Here is a 19,280-nt window from a genome sequence, read left to right as displayed (position 1 = left end):
GCTGGCCAAGAATATGTCATGTGTATGATCTTCTGTAGAAATCTGCTAATTATAATCCCATTTTGTATGAAGTAGTTACATATTAGGCCTATGAAATGGCACCCTCATGAAGGCAGCTAAATTGTAGCAGACTGGTACTTTTTTTCTGTGAACATAGCTACAGGTAAAATCTGTGTTTACATTTATGTGTACAGACACTGCCTCCCCCCAAACACCCCCATGATATATGTGTATTTGGGAGGGGAGGAATAGGCTGAGTTAAGAGGAACAGTTCTCACACTTGAAGTCAAGTATCATATTTTTATGGCTCTTATTACAGACTTAAGGGATGAGAATCATCCCATACACAATGAACAGGCTGTTATGCTGCTTCATTACCACTACATCCAAAGGATATAACTAACCAAAAAGAATATGAATGGGTTTTTATTCTACCAAGGACTTCTAGACATGTATTGACAGAGGAAAATATACTGCTGAAAACATCTTGAATATGTAAATATATCTATGTTACAGATGAAAGTTTTCATCTTGGAGTGTTTGGGAATTTGCCCTTTCTATAACAATGATCTATCTTCAGCTGCTTTTCAGGCAGCTGCACATGTGAGCAGCAGAGAGGCATTTAACAACTATCTTGGAATGTTCAGTGAGATACACCTGTGCACTGCGAAGTTCTCTGCATGACCTCTGCCAGGTAAATACTTGCAATACATGAATTCTAAGATAATTCACATGAGACAGCATCCTTGAACTGTAGTTTACTTTCATTGAAATAAATGGGAATAGTCTTGGTGATGGTGTTAGCATGTGAATTGGTGTTTGCCGAAGGAGGTCCATAATAACTGCCATAATTAACCAATTATAAAATTAGCATGTTAAAAGAAGAGAAAATGTGATGTTAATATTTAAACCCATCAGATAATCACAGTTAAATGTCCAGCTCTGCATTTTCCCATGATAGACATCAGTAGCTAAATAGCAGCACCATTTTCCATTCAGTGAAAACTGTATTTCAACACAACACTAATACTGAAGTACAAACTGAAGATTTAATGAAGCAAAAGAAAAATTATGACTAGTCTAACGTGCAGCATTTGGCCTTTAAAAATCATTAGTAACTCATTGGTGGTGGCAATAGGAAAAACAACAACATGGTCAAAACAGTTTAGAGGTTTTTGATTTTCATTTTGCTTTAAAATAAATTTGAGTTTGACAACATCTCCAAAAATTGTCTCAGTCCCCAGTGCTACAAATATTACTACTGCTCCCATCGAGCAGAAATGCTTAGAGGAGTATTTTTATAGTAGCTAAACTAGGTGGTATTTTCCCATTGTAGAGTCTCACCTGTGAAACAGGAAAGAAATATAGAGAAAAACTGCCAGTCTTGGACTGCAGTTAATGCCCAGGAGATAGTTCTTTATTGAGGAGTTATAGGGTAGAAAATACAGGGCTTCGTATTTCTATTTTGCAAACATCCTAGATACACCCCTTCCCAAAAACAAAAATTATTTTACTAGGACCCACCTTTGCAAACCATATGCAGAATAGGGCCTAAAATGCAAAGTACTTTCTGCCTGCAATATCCCTTAAACATTCCTGTACAATACTACACTTTTATTATACATTAACGTTGGCATTGGTAGCTCAATACATACACAGCAACGTGCACAAAAGGCAATTAATTAGAAGCAGGTGGAGACTTCCGTGCATTTCGAAGCTAAGTCATGGATTGTGTTTTAGCAACTGTACGTGTATATTCTTCGGCTTTCCAGAAAAAATGGGACCCGGTCTGACCCCCAGATCTCCCCCGTCCGCCGGGCGAGGGGCCGCGGGCGGCCGTGCCTCTCCGCGGGCGCGCAGCCGGAGCGCGCATTGCCCGCGCCCAGCGCCGGACGGGATCCCGCAAAACCGAAAGCAGGTAGAGGCGCTTCCTGCAGGCAGAATTGAAGAGAGAGAAAGGGAGTTTTCCTCTGATCTCCCTCAAAAACCAATCAGGCCAGATCAGCCAGGCGTTGATTCTCCCTCCGTCCCTCCTACACCTTTTCCAAAGGCCCAATGGCCTTGTCCCTCTGGGAGATTGACTAGAGTCACATGAGCTGCACCAAGGGCAGGTAACTCAGGAGAGGGGAAGGGGAAGGGGGAAGGAAAAAAAAAAAAGAGGAAAAAAAAAAAAAAGCCCAAGCCCAGGCTGGGCTTCTGCCATGATGTCAGAGGGAAAGAAACCCACAGCTTGCTAATTTCACCTCCCAATCAGCCCCGGGAAGAAGGAGATCACCGGGAACAGGTAGAGATGCAAGTTTTCTCCATTTTTTTTGTCTCAAACACCCTACCTCCTATATAGCTCTTTCTCTCCTCTTGATACTGTGACTCCTCGTTCGCTCCTTTCCCCTTTGATCACTTGGAGGTAGGGGGTGAGCCTTGTGGGATTTTTTTGTTCTTTTTTTTGTTTGTTTGTGTGTCTGTCTTTTTTTTTTTGTCTTTTTTTTTTTTTCTCTCTTTTTTTTTGACCTCTGCTTTTGATTGTAGTTGTTTCCCCCTGTGGTCATGACGGCTTCGCACAGTGACTCTTTGGTGGTGTTGTTTGGGGCAACAGCTGGTGCATATGGGGCTAAACTGGGTTCGGATGAGAGGGAACTAATTCTCTTGGTGTGGCAAGTTGTGGATCTACACAGCAAGAAGGTATGGCTTCGACACCCGGTCCGAGGGCGCGTTCCCCGGGCGCAGGGCGAGCAGGCTCGCCCGGCCGCTCGCCGCCTCCCCGGAGCCGTTTGTTCATTTCACAAATGCACCGAGGGGAGGGGAGGGAGTGGGGCCCCCCTGCCCGGGGGTCATTCACTCATCGGGTTAGCCGCTCAAGAAGGGCCTTTTTTCTTCCGTTTTGAGGGAAGAAGTAACTCTTAAAGAAAGTTTGGTCGCTTCCACCCCCCTGCCCCGTCCCCCTTAAAACATCTGTAGCTTCGAATTCGAAGATGTCTACGGACTTCCGAAGCTTTAAAACAAAAAGCTGCCTTCAGTAGGCTCCAAACGTGCATGCTTTCATGGGAGCTGTTTCAGGGTAACCGTTGGACCCTTTGCGGCCTGCTGCGGGAGACTTTTTTTTTTTTTTTTTAACCCAGTGTTTGGATAAACCTTTAAGAGAATATTGACTTCCTTTTAATTTTTAGGCTAATCTGAAAATATGCTCTAATCTTTTTTTCCCAAAGCCCTATCATAATCAAGAACCCCCTAGAGATGAAGGGCTTTGATAAAACAAACATGACTATCAGTTTCATGAAGAGATTCAGGAAACTGCCTTAACATTGCGTGATCTTCCCTTTGCAGTTAACAACTCCCGCAAAAATCGGTGCTAACTGCAAAAGGCATCACATGAAAACCAGCTCCGATTCACCGAAGCAGAGAGCGTGGCTCTCCTGGGCGGGAGGGAAAGAAACCGAGGCAAAAGGTTTCGATTTGTGAAATCGACAAATGCTTTTTCTCATTGCGATTGTTATCAGGAACGTGATACTGCACCCTTCTGATTTTTCTGCAGTCTCAACGCACTGTTAAAAAGAGCTAATTTGATTGTTCCTCACTTCTGTCCATCATTTCTTAAATGTTTTTAGGTAGGGACACTACACAAATCCCTGGTGAAAGCAGACAACTTGGACTTAAGTGACCAGTGTCGCGAAGTGAGTGGCTTAACACCAGAGGGATTGGGCAAAGCTGAACCACTGGACCGGGTTCTTCAACAGGTGAGGTGCTGCTCTTGGGAGCAGGGGCTATTCACGGTGAAGCCTGGGGACAAGATTCAATTGCTTTGATAAAAGAAATAGACTTTAATTTTGCCTTTCCCTTTGAAATCATTAGCAAGTTTTTGTGCTTATTTTAAAGCTAACCCAAAAGAGACCTGAACCATTTGAAATGGGAACCCCGTAATTCTGAAACAGTTATGTACAATGCCAGAGTATTTGGGCTGACACTCTAGTCCTTGGAAGATCTGGCTTCTGATTATTTTGATGGGTCTACTTTTATTCTAAATTTCTCTTACTCAAGCCTTAAAAGAGTGGGCCGATAAGAGCACTTCTTAATTTAGCAGTGCTAATCAAACTTTCAAAATTCAGGTGGTATGTTTTAATCTACAGGTTCACTGCTATAATGTGTATTAAAAAACTTGACCTTTTCTCATTTGTTATTCTTAAAGTTAGTTGAAATCTTCAAAACTATACTTTCATAAAACATCAGCTGTGCTTGTTGTGTATCACTCTTTTCCAGATGAGCTTAATTAGTTTAGTGGATTATAAAGTGATTGGGGTTTTTTTATACGATTTCTGTATATTGCTCTTTGGCTCACTTAATATCACACTAAGAGAGTAAATCTGTAAATTTGTATGATCCTTGTGGTTCAAGAGGCCCTAAGTTACCTAAAAAATTTTCATGCAAGTAGTGTATACATATGCAGTTCCTGAAAGTTTGCTTGCTTTCACTGTCTTTTCTATATATGAAATGTGCTTGAATGGAAAAATACAATAGTGCATTTTTGTGTAACATATAAAACTGGCTTTCCACACCTTGTCTGAATCATTCATAGGTGTGTTTCAGCAAGAAACTTGCTTAGGCAGTAGAACAGGTTCATGTTGCTGTAACTTCTGGTGACACAGATAACTTGGCAGACTAGGTCCTAACCCTCTTTGATACTGAATGGTTAATACTTCACTCTGGAATGAGTAGCTTTGAAAATAGAATTGTGTAACTTTTATGTGCCTTAAAATCTGTCAACATTAGCTGCAGATGGCAGTTATTCTACTTGCACTAGTTTTGCTAGAGACCAAGAGGTGATTTTTTTTTTTTTTTTTTTTTTTTTAAAGCTTCAAAATAACCCCTGAGAAAATGTGCAGCTGCAGGTTTGATCTTGTCCCAGATCTTGCACTAAAGACATCTGGAACAGCTTAGCCTAGTACACTCTGTTTACCTTTATAACAGACACACTTTAATTATACTCAATACTTTATGAGAGATTGTATCTTATTGCCATAAATTGCACTGTAGGTGGGTCTGCCTTAGCAAATAAAAGGAAATACTACCTTTGTGTGTAGGTGGGTAGAGACTCTTGGAAGAACAACAATTTTTTTCCTTTTTCTTTGGCATATCTATGCAACTAAATAATTATTTTGCTGTTAATTGTTGGATGCCAGTTGTGATGTGGCAAGTTCTGTCATAGGTCTCTGGGAACACGCTTTACCTAAGCTTGTCTCCCTTCCCCTCCATGTGTCCTGACTCCGTGGGAGTTAGGAGAGAATTAATTCATCCTCCCGCTTGCAATGGTGGCAAAAAGCAAAATCCCATATTCTTTAATAATAGCTCCTTTTCTGCATTTTTGAAGATAAGTCCATTAAATATTTTAATTGCATCATGTATTTTAAGGATAAGTCAGGTATTTGTCAACACATACAGGTTTGGGGTTTTTTTTGTTGTTTTTTTTTTCTCAGTTAAGTATTTTGATTAGCAAAAGCACAGGTGGGTGAAGTGGTTATTTGAAAAGGAGGAGGAAAAGGAAGTAGACTTGTACCTTGATTTGAGATAATGTTATAGAGTGTGTGAAATTAGCTTTCCACACCCTGCTTGGATTGTGGTAGAAAATTAGATGCAGCTGAAAATCGCTCACTTTAGCACACATCTCAATCACATAAATGCAAGTTTCAGTGCCTGCTTCTGGCTTTTGCCTTGGGTTCCCAGTCTCTACATGTAGAGGGAAGTGAGAATCACTAAGCACAAATCCATTGTAACTTTTATCTGTGCTTCAGAGGTCTCTCCCAACCTCAACCATTCTGTGATTCTGATTCTGTGATTCGTAACTGGTAAGCAGTCGATCAGGTAGTGTGGGTCTGGAGTTTTTCCACTGACCACAGGAAGCCTCCTTCTATTACTGTTTAGTTCGCTTTCTAGCAATGATAGGGTCTACCAAAAGCCTGTAATCTGTGGTTAAGTCTTTACTCTGCTTGTAACAAGGCACTTCAACAAATGATGCATCATTTCAATTTTACTTCATATTCTTACAGTGTTAACATCTCACATGACTTACTACTTGGGTTTGTCTTAAGAAATATTCTAAAATAGGGTTCCCCACCGATACGTTTTTGCTGTGTAATTTTACGAAGTGAGGTTCTGAAGCACAGTGCCCCCAAATAACCAAGCTGTTTGCTGCAGTGTATGTTCTATACATTTTGCTGCAAGTTTTTAAATACTGTACTTGTCCATGGTAACAAGCATTTGATTCCACAGATGCTAGTGCATTTATGGGATCCAGCTGTATTTTCTGATAGGTGATGTGCAATGTTTTGATAGCTATGTTTTGGGTAGGGAGGAGAGATCCTGGTAATGTGCAAATATTAGGCAAATAGTTACCTGAAGTCATAAAATGTGTGTCCTTTGGAAGCAGTCTGCTTGATGTATTTAGTTCAAAATGGCATTAATAACTTATCTCTGTTGTTGGACCAATAATGGTGAACTTATAGCTGCTGACTGAGGTGGTGTTGTAGTTGCAGAATGCTACTGAGTAGAAAAATGTGAGGATTTTTTTTAACAAAGTAAGTAGGAGATCTCTTGTTCAAGTGTGTATTTGGAACTGTCTTGAGCCTGTGATGTAAGCCTCTAAACATGCATTACCTACACTACTTACTAAAGGGAATAGTGTCCTACGTTTCTTCCATTACTGGGACATTCTTGCTAGGTTTCGTTGTTCAGATCCTCAAATCACAGGACTGGCTTATTTAGCATGTTATTTATATCTTTCTAAATAACTGCTGCAGCTTTATGGTTTCCCAGTTTCCAAGCTTTTGAGGGAGAAAATTATTTTCAGGTTGATCTCTGAAACCTTGCAGGAATGGAAGCTTGCTTTTAAAAGGCAAAACCAAAATGAACTTTGCCTTTCTCTCAGGCCCATTACTCTGTCATCAAAAAGCTGACACCTTCATGGGCTTCTCTGCTTCTAGCCATGGGGGTTCTAACTTTAAGATCGAATACTAAGTTGAAAGTGGATTTCTTAATCCTTCCCATACAGAAAACCTGGCTGAATCAACATGACTTGCCTTAAGACATGTTACTTTCCTTTTGCAAGGCAATATTTGCATGTCTCCCTGACAAAGGATAAATCTAAGAAGAGCTAATAATTTTGGAGAGCTGTCTGCAGTATTTAGCTGTAATTACCATCTTACTTTGAACGATATACATAAAAAGGGAGAGGTTCTCATGAGAGCTGGGTCTGCTTTTGGACCTATTGAAAGCATCCAAATTTCATCTATGGATTGACATTTAAGTATTAAAAAATTGTTTGAAAGACTGTCCTAGTCTTGCTGATCTTTCATCGTATTGTACATTGAATCCAATACATCAATAATAGATTTGATTCATATTCTTAAACATAGACAGACAAAGCTGGGCTTTTTTTCCCCCACTCTCCTAAACTATGCACAAATTACAAATACTGAGGGGTTGCTACTTCATCAGGTGACAACAAATTACCAGTTCTCTAAAGCATGTTTGGATGCCTATTGATCATCCAGCTGAGCTGCAGGTGCAATTTATTTTCTCACATATCAACAAATTCAGCAAGAAACAAGCTGGTTAGATGAGCATTTGGAAACAAATGGGATGGGGGGAGAGGTGGAAGAACCGGTGAATTCCTCTAACCTGATAAACCGGTTACAACTTTTTTTTTTAAGAGAAACTTGTTCTGCAGCCTCTTCTTCACAAAGTGCTAGCAGAAAGTTTTCTTGGCTCACTTGCCAGCTGTCATGCCTTCATTTTGGATAAATGATTTTTTGAAATTTTTTTTAATACATCTCTGAACCTCCGGACTGCAGAAAAAAGCCTGAAAATGCAGGGTGATTTTTTTTTTCTTTTTTTATTTTTTCTTGAGTCTCGTGGTTGGTCTTCCAACTTCAGATTATTTGATGATTGCATCAACTCAATGAAACTCCTAACAGAGTCTGTATTTTGGAATATTTGCTGGGTCTGAGTTCTGAAGTTTTGGAGCAGGTGTTTGGCAAACCTTTGGCAAGTGTTACCGAGCAGGCTGTTCTCTCCACAACAAATACTTAGGGTGTAGTTTCACAAGATTTGGCTTCAGCAGTGAAGCCAGCTTCTTTCTTGCCCCTACACCATACTTTGCCTTCTTTTTGTTGTGTCAGTAAAACTCTTTGTGAAGCTGTGCTGTAAACAGGATCACTGAAATGAGCAGGTAGGGTGGGAACTTCTAAGCTGCTTTGCTGTCCAAGCTCACGTCCCATGAAACTACACCCTTTGGTTGTATTTTCATGATCCAACATGTTTGATGGCGATACCAGCTCAAGGTATTTCTGCCCCCGCATCATGTTCTCAAGCTGCAGTTGCATGAAAACTTTTTAGTGGCACCTTTCACTTAGGTAGGTCCTGCTACATGGACCTCCCTCACCTGCATTCTGCCAATACAAAAGTTTTTGGGGTGCATATTAAACTGGAGCAGGGCACTGTTCTGAGTTAAAAACGATTCTGGTTTGGAGTGGTTCTGTCTGATGTACAGTGTGGCAGATTAGGTAGTTTTTCCAAGGGCAGCCATAGCACCAAGGTGTGGACAAGCAGTGTGGGTGAAAGGAAAGAAACGTTTTAAGACAGGTTGGCCACCAAGCAGTTTGTATTGTGAAACTATGGCCTTGGTTTGGTATCAGCCTTGAATGATGAGGATTTCCTGACAGACAGAAGGTGGCCTTCAGGTTGTCAGGGCAGGTAAGTGATAAACACCTGCTCTTACAGGAGGGCTGAGTGTACTGTGTGCATGTAGCCTTATGCGGGGTTCTTACTATGTATTAGCACCTTAATTAGCTCCCTATTTCCATTGATAAACTTAGATGAGCATTGGTTATGTTTGATACCTAATATTGGAATATAGTTAGTCTTTACTGTGGTGAAGTAAGGATGTGCTAATGCTTCCTGTAGCTGCACGCTGTTACAGTGTGGAATTTTTTTTTTTTTTCCAGCAGTGAAAATGGGTGGCTAACTCTTGTTTCAGAACCCTAGTTGTAATTCTGTTGTTGATGGTATAGGTAAACTATTTTTCCCTTTACAAATCCTCTGTGCTACCCAGCTCCCGCTACATTATTATTGAAGCACTCAAATCTGTTACCTCAAAAGCAGAGAAGAGTTAATAGCAGAATGAGTTCCTCTGTTATGTATGTAATATATATATGTATACCTGAATATACATATGTAGATCATGTGAATGCATTTGTTATTGGCAGCATTTACGTTCTATTAGGTTTGGTGGAAAAGCAATAACCTTAGCTTCTCTGAAGGCTGCAATACTTCCATCTGAATTCCTCGAGTATTCCCTTAAGCATTGCTCCTATATTTAGGTGCATTTCAGTTCAGAATGAGCAGAGGATTAAATAAAGCAATTTGTCTGAAGCTGCATATTCTTTTCTTTGCAAGCGTAAAAATGTGGTAGTCTTGGCTACCTGGGCTCTCTTCTTCTCTGAAAATTGTAAGTACCAATATTCATTAGAAGTGAATAATGTGGCCCAGTGGTTTGAGAATGAGCCTGAGTAGACTTGTTATGATAGTGAATGCTGCTGCTTGTTCTGGTGAAGTTAAACAGTAACATTAAATCTCTTACCAAGACTGGGTGGATTAGCATATATAGAAAAATAAACTTTACTATGACCTATCCAGAATAGCTTGAAACACTATTGACACTTCACATAGTGTGATGTAGTGCAGTGTTTGAAAACTGTGTCACTAGCACATTTGGATGTTCTCACAGCTATGCTATTATATCTGAATGTTTGAATTTCACTTGAAATTGTACTTGCAGCTTTTTTTTAAAGTCATTGGAAGACAGTAAAACACAGAGTAGAAGCCTTTTAGTACAAAGATTGCTGGATTGCATGATCCTCAGAGACTTTGAACTTCTTTCCTCTAACTTGCTGTAAGTAGCTATTGGAAAAGTCACTGGAAACGTGTTAATGAACTGTTGTTAGGGTTTTCAAAAGTGGCTGAGGAATAATTGAGGAATAAAGGATTTGTATTCTACCATTTTGACAATAAGTATATGTGCAGTGCTTCTACCAGTTCTTACACATTAACATGGAAGCAGCTTAGAAAACTTGTGTGGATACTCTGGATTGTCTGCAAGCCTCCACTGTTCCCCTCTTCCTCTGGTAGCATTTTATCTGGTTCTTGTCACAGCTTTTGAAAGGGTTGCATGGTTCTTGCATCTGTGTGTTGGTTTACTTGGAATTTTTTTTTCCTTTTTTAAAAAAAAAAAAAACACCCTTAAGTTATATGCAGAAGGTCTTGGGTAGTTAAGTGCTGCCAAACAAGGGCAACATCTCTGTCAACATGTTGCAGCACTTCTTTGCTGAACAGTTAGGTTTAAGAGTGACGCATAGATGCTGGAATTGATATTGCTAGGAAAGCAGTGTTGTGGCCAAAACTAAAAATGCTGATTGGAGATTAATTTTTTTTTTTTGTAGCAACATAATGTCAGCCCTGTTTTATTTTATAATTTCTATGGTTAAAATTGGAACTTTTATGTCTCTTAATTAGAAACATAAACAGTAATTCTCCCTCTTCTTCACATTCATGTCTTTGCCATCTCCTGTCTGCTCTGGAAAAGCTTTTTTTTCTTCATAATAGTTGCTGCTTTGCATTAAAACTGCAGAGAGATCATGTTGTTTTCCTTCATGATCCATTTCTGTTAGCTACAACCTTATTTCAAGAAAGAAGGAAAATATTCATACTCTGAAAAGCAACTTCACGTGTGTGTCCTAAGAAGGTACAGAATCAGAAGTCATGTTTGCTCTACGGACTGTTTTTTAGTGCTTTGCTCTGATAAATCTGTGTTGATGTGCTTTAAACTGTTCACAGCTTACTCCAGTATACTTCTATACAATAGCCTCTGTTTTTGCTTTGTTTATAAGCAGCTGCTTTACTAATCTGTCCCTCATTCATTAAATCCACATGCTGTGAAGGTAGATGTGAGTTATAAGATAAATATTATGCAAAAGGTATTGGGAATTGAAATTTAAATGCTCACCACTTGTGATGAGTGACAAAACAAATAAAAAACCCAACCCTGCCACTTCTCCTGAACTTGCATTTAAAAATATTTTAGTTTTTCTTTCCCCCCTGCTACCTTTCTTTGTAGAGCTGCAGTGGGCAGAGAGGGGCAAGAAGTGTTGAGAAATGGACGTTGTGTTAGCACTAAAACATTGGAAAGAAACTTAACTTTAAGATTAAGAAACAGTTGTATTCTCTTTCACAAAAACTTGGCTCCTGTGATGATTTTGGATACCTGTTAGCTTAAAAGAAAAGGTTCTATTATTAGAGCTCTAGGGCAGTGTCTGAATTGTGTTATCATTCTTACTGAATTGAAATCAAAACTTAATTAGTGGTGTTGCCATTCCTTGGCTCTAATTTTAGAGAAATTTAAGGATGTGCTTTAACATTATAATGAATTGTGTAGACGTTGGTAGTGTGTGAAATTAAACGTCTTTACAGAAATTGTGGCAGAATTACTTTCCTGATAATGCAATTCACTGCAACAGAATTACTTAAGAATAAAGTAGAGCTATAGTATGCAACTTGGAAAACAAAGTGCGAAAACCACTGTAGAGGTTTTGCTTTGTAAGTAGATCTTATTGTAGCTGTGTACCTGAAAGTCAATTTAGGAGTCCTTTGCAGCTGAAGGGAGATGCAAAACAGTGTATAACACGTCAAACCTCTTGAATCAAATAACTATTGGATTGGAGGGAGATGCACGAGATTGAGAACTGGAAAATACATAGCAGTTACAAGAATATGACTATGACAGAGTTTGGGGGTTTGTTTGATTGATTACTTGAGTGTATTAGCCGATGTTATTTCTTACACCACAATTAAACTGTTACAGTATGGACTTTTGCTTATTGTAAAGCATGTGAAATGGCACTGTGTAAATATTAAATGCAGGAGAAGAAAACTGCTGCTCTTGTGGTATGCTTAAAGAAACAAAAGAAAATATAAATCAACCCCCTCTTCCTATAAACCTCAGACACTGAGAATTGATCACAAGAAGCTGTGTGACTTAGTTCATATTCCAGACAACTCATATCAAGTCTTGCGGTCATAATGAACTCACTTTGGAAACAAGAAGCTACCTGAAAGAGAGGATGTAGTTCTATAAAAGGAAGCAACATCTAAATAAATAATCTAAATAATGTCACCATTATATTGTCACCACGAGTTTTTCTCACTTGCGCTCTTCCAATTCTCTCCCCCATCCCACCGGGGGGCGGGGGGGAGTGAGCAAGCAGCTGTGTGGTGGTCAGTTGCCAACTGAGGTTAAACCACGACAGTCCTTGTTTTGTATTGGGCAGGTCTGAATCCTTTGGAAGGCCAAGTGTAAATTCTGATCTTACTCAGTTATGAACTGCTAAAATCTTAGAGATAATAATTTCCTACTCTCATTTTTCCTTTTATCAAACATAATCGGTTCCTGATGCATGGGGTTGCTGCCCTAATCTGTGACTGTAAAATTTCAGAGATTAAAGGCAAGCTGACTTAGGGATCTACTTCCACTTCTCCTTTATGTTTTTGTGAAAGCACATTGAACAAGAAAGGGAAAACTCCCTGTTTCTAAAGCAGAGTAGAGCCAGTTTAGAGAAGTTTGACTTTTTTGCTGGTATTTGTAAGGGTTTGAGCAAGAATCACTTGGTTTCTTATGTAAGCAAAGATACTTCATGGATCTCAAGGCTGTTATTCAGGAGAGTCCATGCCTATGATACTCTTACAGTGTAAGTCTAAAGGAGAGGCAGGAGTATTAGGGAATCTTGAAGGAAACTGAATTGTGGATAATAGGTATGTCTTCTTTCTTTTTATGTCTCCTCTTTACTTTCCCTGGATATTACTACAAAAACAACCTGAAAAACAACCCAAAAGAAAAAAATGCTTTAATTTTGCAGGTATTGGCTATTCTACAACTGGTTAAGCTTGCACTACAAACAATGAGGTAGTGTTGAGTAAATAGAGCAGTACCATGCATTACAGTCAATAGAGCCAGTGCTAAAGATCACGTTGCTAATGAAAGTTTGTCCTTGAAACAGGTAAGTGGGAGTGGGGGAGGTATAGAACGCTGTGAGAGAGAGCTTGTGCTTAAATCAAGACTTTAGGAAATATTGCAGTCATGGCATTAATTAAAACCTAGAGTTTGGAAAGTATGTTCAACCTTGTCTTTCAGGCTGTAATAACTTGCTCTGTGAGTTGAGCTGATAGCCAGCAGCCTATGAGGAGTGTGAGGCACCATTGTAATCCTGCTTGAAATGTAGGTAAAAGGTTGACAGAGTATGGATTTTTTTCATTACTAATATTCAGTTTCCTTTTGCTTAAAGACAGACACATGAATAATCTGTGCTAACAAACACTAAGGTGTTCTGCAAGATAGGCATCTTTTTTACATTATTTTGTTGGTTTTGATAGCTAGTGGCCTCTTTCATACAGGTTAATTTAAAGGTGAAAACTTATTTTATCTCAGTAAGTGTTTCCTTATTTAGCAGTTTTCTGACACATAATATCATAGTAAGGTAAGTCCAGAAACTGTGAAATTCTTATGTTGCTGGACTGGGGTGCTTTATCTTACAGAAGGCTAACTTCAAGTAGCTTATTTGTGGAGTACTCTGCATATTTCAACACTCTCTTATTACAACAGATTGTGCTTTTGAAGATAAAAGCTGTGACCTGATTGCTGTGACATTTAGATGGCCTGAACCATGGTCTTGCCTTTTATGCTTAATGCATTACCTGAATTAGATGCTGTAGATACCATAGCTGGAAAGCATACAAATAATGGTGTTGCAAACTTCCATCTAAGAAATAATTAATCAAAAATGGTCATAAAATGTTCAAGTGGCATGGCTTGGACAGATCTTTGTCTTGGCAGAAGGTTGGATTTTTGCTTTCTTTCCTATGAAGAATTAAAACTTTAGTTAGCTATTGTTTACTCTGTCGCACAAAGACCCAGGCCCAATTAAAATGAGCCAAAGAAAGAAATAATGTGGAATTTTCACCTTTAAGACAGTTTATCACAGTCCTGAGTCACAATGGTCTGTTTTCTATGCTGTACAAACTGTCACCGGACAGGCAAAGCATGACAACTGTTGCTCCATTTCTGTATTTCATATTCTACCTGTTGCTGAACCATGATAAACAAACCTATTTTTATGCAGAAAATGAGCTGTAGGCTACCCTCACCTAAGCTTAAAGTTTCCAGTCCCTCTATGTAATTCTGAAGGAGTATGATGAATTTTAAAGTACTTTTCTATGTTTTGTTGGATGGAAGGATGTGATGAACTTGAAGAGTACCTTCAATTTTTCTCCCTTGAACTCTTGCAGTCATTATAAGAGGTATATGTAGGCTGTGTGCCTTCTTGACTTGAGAACTCTGTGGTGACCTGTGTGATGACAATGAGGAGGAGGAAGTAATCCTGGAACTTCAGCTTCCCAACAAAGTAAAAGATGGATATCTTAAGTAGCTTTAAAAATATAATTCTGTATTTTTTAACTACTTCTTCTTTTGAAGGTTTGTGATTTTGGAATTTTATGGCAGAATCCCAAGCATAGGATAGTTGAGACCTTAACCCTGTTACCTTTGTTAGCTCATTCCATGGGTGGAAAAGGATTAGTTTCTTTCTGTGAGAAAGGCAACAATATGAGTTTATGTCTATACAGACATCCAGTGTAGATGAAACTGTTTTGGAACAGCAACAGAAGCAGCAGGATGTGTAGTACCTGGTTTGCTGTTGTTGGACCTCTGTTCAGGAAAGAATACAAAATGACAACAAGTTTAGTAGGTAATAAGAAGCAACATAATATACTTGAGGAGAAGACAGTCTACAGTGCTTGAAGCTCAGTGCCACATCCTGCATCTCCTTGAGACTGAGGAGAGCAAAACCTGCTCTTACACTTGCAAATTCCAAAGTTGGATGGAAACTCTGGCTGGTTTTGGGTAATATGTACGTATCTCTCTCTCTCTCTCATACATTTATGGTGGCCATTGTGACTGATTACTCATTCAGTTGTTTAATACAGTTTATAGTACCTCATAAGGTATAAAGTGATATGTAACTTGACTGGTCATATTGAGCACAGCTACATTGTCTGTGGCATGCTGGAAATGAAAACCATGCTTTTGTCCAGGCTAGTCTTCAGTCACTAAATAATCTTGGGCATTAGTGTTCAGTAGAGCAAAAAATTGCTTTCCTCTTAATAGGAGAAATCAAACTGGCAATATTGGTTTTGAACATTACTAGCGAATGGACCTGGGCTGCCTCTGTCATCTTCTGTAAGTTTCCCCTGCAAAGAAATAAAACCAAGGGGCAATTTCTTTTTCATGTTTGTGTCTGAATAATATCTAAATACAGTAATTTTTCCTATTTTGCTGGAAGGGGAAAAAAAAGTTAGGTGCAGCTTGTGGCTGCACTGTGGCTTACGCTTTTTTTCTTTTTTTCCATACAGCAGTTTCAGTACAAGGTCGCCATGTATCCATTATCAGCCGTGTGGAATAGCAGTTAACAGATGAACAAAGGCAAGGGCTTACTATAGGATTCTCTGTTTAAAAAGTTACCTAGCCCACTAAAGGGTTATCATACTTGTAAATACTGCTGAAATGCAGTCTGTGCACCTCCCAGTAGTATTGACATGCTTTAAATTCCTCCATTGCATGGATAAGGCTGACGTTATCACCAGGGTTTGAAGAGTGAAGGAGCAGAAAACTGCCCATGGAGAGTATTGTAAATAAATGTGAAACCCTCATGGCTGTAGGGTCTGAGGCACAAAGTCCAAGTGAAAATATTTCCCAAAGTTGACAAGTCATGGTATGTTGTGTGTGTTCAAGCTTTGTATACCAAACCCATGGCTTGTTACTCTTGAGATTTCTCATGCTGTATTAGAGCCTTTAAGTCTGAAGGGAGGCTTCAGGGTTGCTGGATGTTTGTTTTTCAGTGGTGCTCCAGTCTTGCTTATGTTTTGGTGGCAGAAAAGTTCCGTTAATCTAATTTGGCTGCATCTCACCTCTTGATTTCCTCCCCTTCCCCCCCCACCCCAGATAACACGTCCTTCCCCAAACACCCCCCACACACACATGTATACACTATGGTGGTATTGATGTAATGATCTTTAGTGTAGCTGCAGAGTAGGCAAAACAGAGAGAGTCCAAAGAGATCAGAGAATCACACAGTAGCTGAGGTTGGAAGAGATCTATAGATGTCATCGAGTCCAACCTCTGAAAGCAGGGTCAGCTAGAGCAGGCTGCCAAGGACCATGTCCAGTTGGGTCTTGAATATCTCCAAGGATGGAGACTCTGCAACTTCTCTGGGCAGCCTGTTTCAGTGCTCAACCACTGGACATCTCCTTTCAGGAACCGCACCTGCAACTATGTAACTGGTTTTGGGTGTTCTCTGGCAATAAATTGTAGAGCACTTGCCTCAAAGCCTCATTTTATGGAAAGAACTGCAATATCTTTGCCTGTTGAAGCAGAACTTGGAGTAGGGACTCTTCAGAGAGACCTCTTTGGAGATTGTCATTTGTTCTCCATGCTTCTCTTACCTGAAAGAAGACAGATCATTGTTATATGCTCTATGCTACAAGCAAAGAATGACCCACAACAAAGGCCTAAAAGACAGTCTAAAGCTCTAAGGTAGTGAATTACAGTAATGTCTAATACGTAATGATGATTTTTTTTTTTTTAACACCAGTAAGACTGGATATCATACATGGGTATAAACAGTATGGCTTTAGTCAAAGCACATGTGATGTTTGTTGCAAAGTGGTAGTATATATGATGTTAATATGTGAAGTATGTGGTCTCATTGCTAGGAGAGCTCCAATTAGGAAAGTTTAACATCTCTTTTTTTCAATTGACAATTCACATGTGGTGAAGTGTGAAAGTATGCATGAGAGTGAACTCTGATATTTCTGGATTGAGAAAGAAGTGCTTTATGCGGTTGCTACTTAAGTTGTTTCTACAACATAAAACACGGATATATATGTGTGAGTCTGTATAGACCTTATAGTATTATTGATTTGTTTTGGTAAATTCTATTTGATAATGTGTCTGATAGACTACGAGCTGTAGTTCTCAAACTTCATTATGCTAATAAAATGTAACAAGTTTCAGGACTTAAAGAAAATGTTGAGGAATATAGTGAACTGAAATTTAGAAATAATTTTATAAATTTAGAAAGTCTGAATTGTTAGACATGCAAACATGAAAGTTCAGCTGAACTGATGAGATTTTTTAATATTATAATTTATGTCACTATATATAATTCTATACATAAACATATGCATGAGTACACAGAGATACATATATCTGTATATTAGAGCTGTCTGCCTGTAATCGTTTCTATGCTGCCCTCCACCTTTTTTTCTAATAATTCATTACTGGAGGAAGTCTCTTATGTGGGTAAAATAATTTGTGAAAGAGATCTAAAATAGATGTCTAGATTCTGCTTCGCATGGAGATGCGTGCTGGTCAGAGTGAAAATTTATTCTTGATTTCTTAAAACGAATATGGAAAAAAGAACACATGTAGCTAATTTTCCAGGTTGAGCAAAAGAGATGTAAGCAGTCTACATTTATATGCCTCAGATAAAACTTTTTCCATCTCAAACAGTGTGTTTTACAGATCTGTGGAGTATATTTTCACTTTCTCTGGGACAGTTACATATTAGTTATGCGAGTTCTTTAAGCTCAAGGGAATATATTGGCATATATGAGCATAGGTGAGCCAAAATAACTTTTCTTCTAAGCTATTCCTGAAAGTTTTCCTTTTAATAATGACCAAAAGATGTCACTCCTGAATAAGGTTTGGTTTTGGGTTGGTGTGTTGTTTTTTGGTTTTTGTTGTTGTTTTTTTTTTCTTGCAAAAGACTGATCTAGAATGCTAAGCCTGTTCAAATTCTTTTGACAGGCTTTATCCCAAATCAAGTATCATCTGTCTGTCTCGTGTCTTAATTTTTGGCTGGACTAGGTGTGATTTGCCCTCCCACCTAAGTCTAAAGATGGCATAGAAGTCAAAATGAGCACTTTTTGGTATGCTAATTTGGCAGAAACTGGATCATGTATTCATGTGTAATCTCCAAATTGTTATCTCTGGGCAATTTAGTAACATGCCTGTCTACCACTGATTTTGAAGCCAGGTCCCCACGCTGTGAGGACCATCCTTTGTGCAAAGAATATTGATAAATCTAATAACTCATCTTTCTACCTGGGAATAGATGCATGTCTAGCTTAAGCGTGGACTACAAGCTAAGGTTCTTTCTGGATTTTTATGTTATGCTTTGGCATAACATTCCAGACCTGGTTAAATTGCAAGGATGCCTTTAATTCTGAAGCTTTGTGAATAATTTTGTGTCTTGCCTGGTGCTGTTAGCTGTGATGGGTCAGTAGGGCTAAAAGAAGCAAAACAGAGAAACTTTGTGCATTGCTAAAGGAAAGGATCCTATTTTGAAGATGCACTAGGAGCTGCTGGAGGTCTGATGAGTAAGAAGCAGCCAAATTTTCTGTTATTTCTCGGAGATGAATTAAAGAGAGATTCCCCAAGAGTATCTTGGTGTTTTAGAAATGGTTCCGTTGACAGCATGGATGCATTCTGCAACTGAATTATCTCAGTATTTCATTACCATGCCAGGCACAGATACAGCGCAGATGCAGTGGCCTTTCTCAAGGATGAGAGCTATTTTTAGTTAGGGAAATGGGAATATCCAAATAGCCAGAGGTTTATTTTAGTGCTTTGTGCATCATAACTATAGAAAGAGCTTAATGAGGAATCTTCTTGTTTCTCTAAGATCCACAGCTTTGTTCAGTTATAGTTAAGGCAACACGAAGGGGGCTGTGTCATTTCAGCCACTTGGGATTCATTTGCAGAAAACACAGCAGCTTGTGCTGGCTTTCATCCAGCTTTGCTGCTGGCAAAACATGTCTCTTCGCTCTCTTTGTACTCTCAGCTACATGACCAAAATCCTGTTTAGCCAGTTTTTCAAACCGGTGCTCAAACTCAGTCCTTCCCTCTCACCACCTTTTCTCTAAGAACTGTTTTAGGTTTCGTGGAGGTAAATGTACAGAGCAGCTTGTTTGATTCTTCTTCTCACTGTTCAGTTTTTAACTCAGTATTGAATTATTGAACATGTTCCTTTAAATATGGAGTGATTCATCAGAGCTCTACTAGAGAGACTGATCGGGTGGAATAAGCAATAAAGGGTGGAGGGTGATGCCAATACGCTGTGGTTCTTGCA

General features: G+C 39.1%; 1 protein-coding gene across 6 annotated transcripts in view; it reads left to right on the top strand.

Moving 5' to 3' along the window:
* Positions 1-2,102: 2,102 nt before the first annotated feature.
* ESRP2 (epithelial splicing regulatory protein 2) overlaps positions 2,103-19,280 on the top strand; it is a 47,200-nt gene continuing 30,022 nt past the window's right edge. For 5 of the 6 annotated variants that reach the window (XM_076349334.1, XM_076349332.1, XM_076349336.1 and 2 more), the window contains exons 1-3: positions 2,103-2,284; positions 2,527-2,679; positions 3,603-3,731. In XM_076349334.1, coding sequence (XP_076205449.1) covers positions 2,545-2,679; positions 3,603-3,731 — 264 coding nt within the window. In that variant the 5' untranslated portion in view covers positions 2,103-2,284; positions 2,527-2,544. Of the gene's footprint in view, positions 2,285-2,364; positions 2,405-2,526; positions 2,680-3,602; positions 3,732-19,280 lie in introns of those variants that run through there. The other variant, XM_076349333.1, reaches the window with a different exon arrangement.

Source organism: Aptenodytes patagonicus, chromosome 11 (genome assembly GCF_965638725.1).
Source record: "Aptenodytes patagonicus chromosome 11, bAptPat1.pri.cur, whole genome shotgun sequence".
NCBI lineage: Eukaryota > Metazoa > Chordata > Aves > Sphenisciformes > Spheniscidae > Aptenodytes > Aptenodytes patagonicus.
The sequence above is the reverse complement of the archived record's forward strand: the minus strand, read 5'-3'. Positions and strand labels throughout refer to the sequence as shown.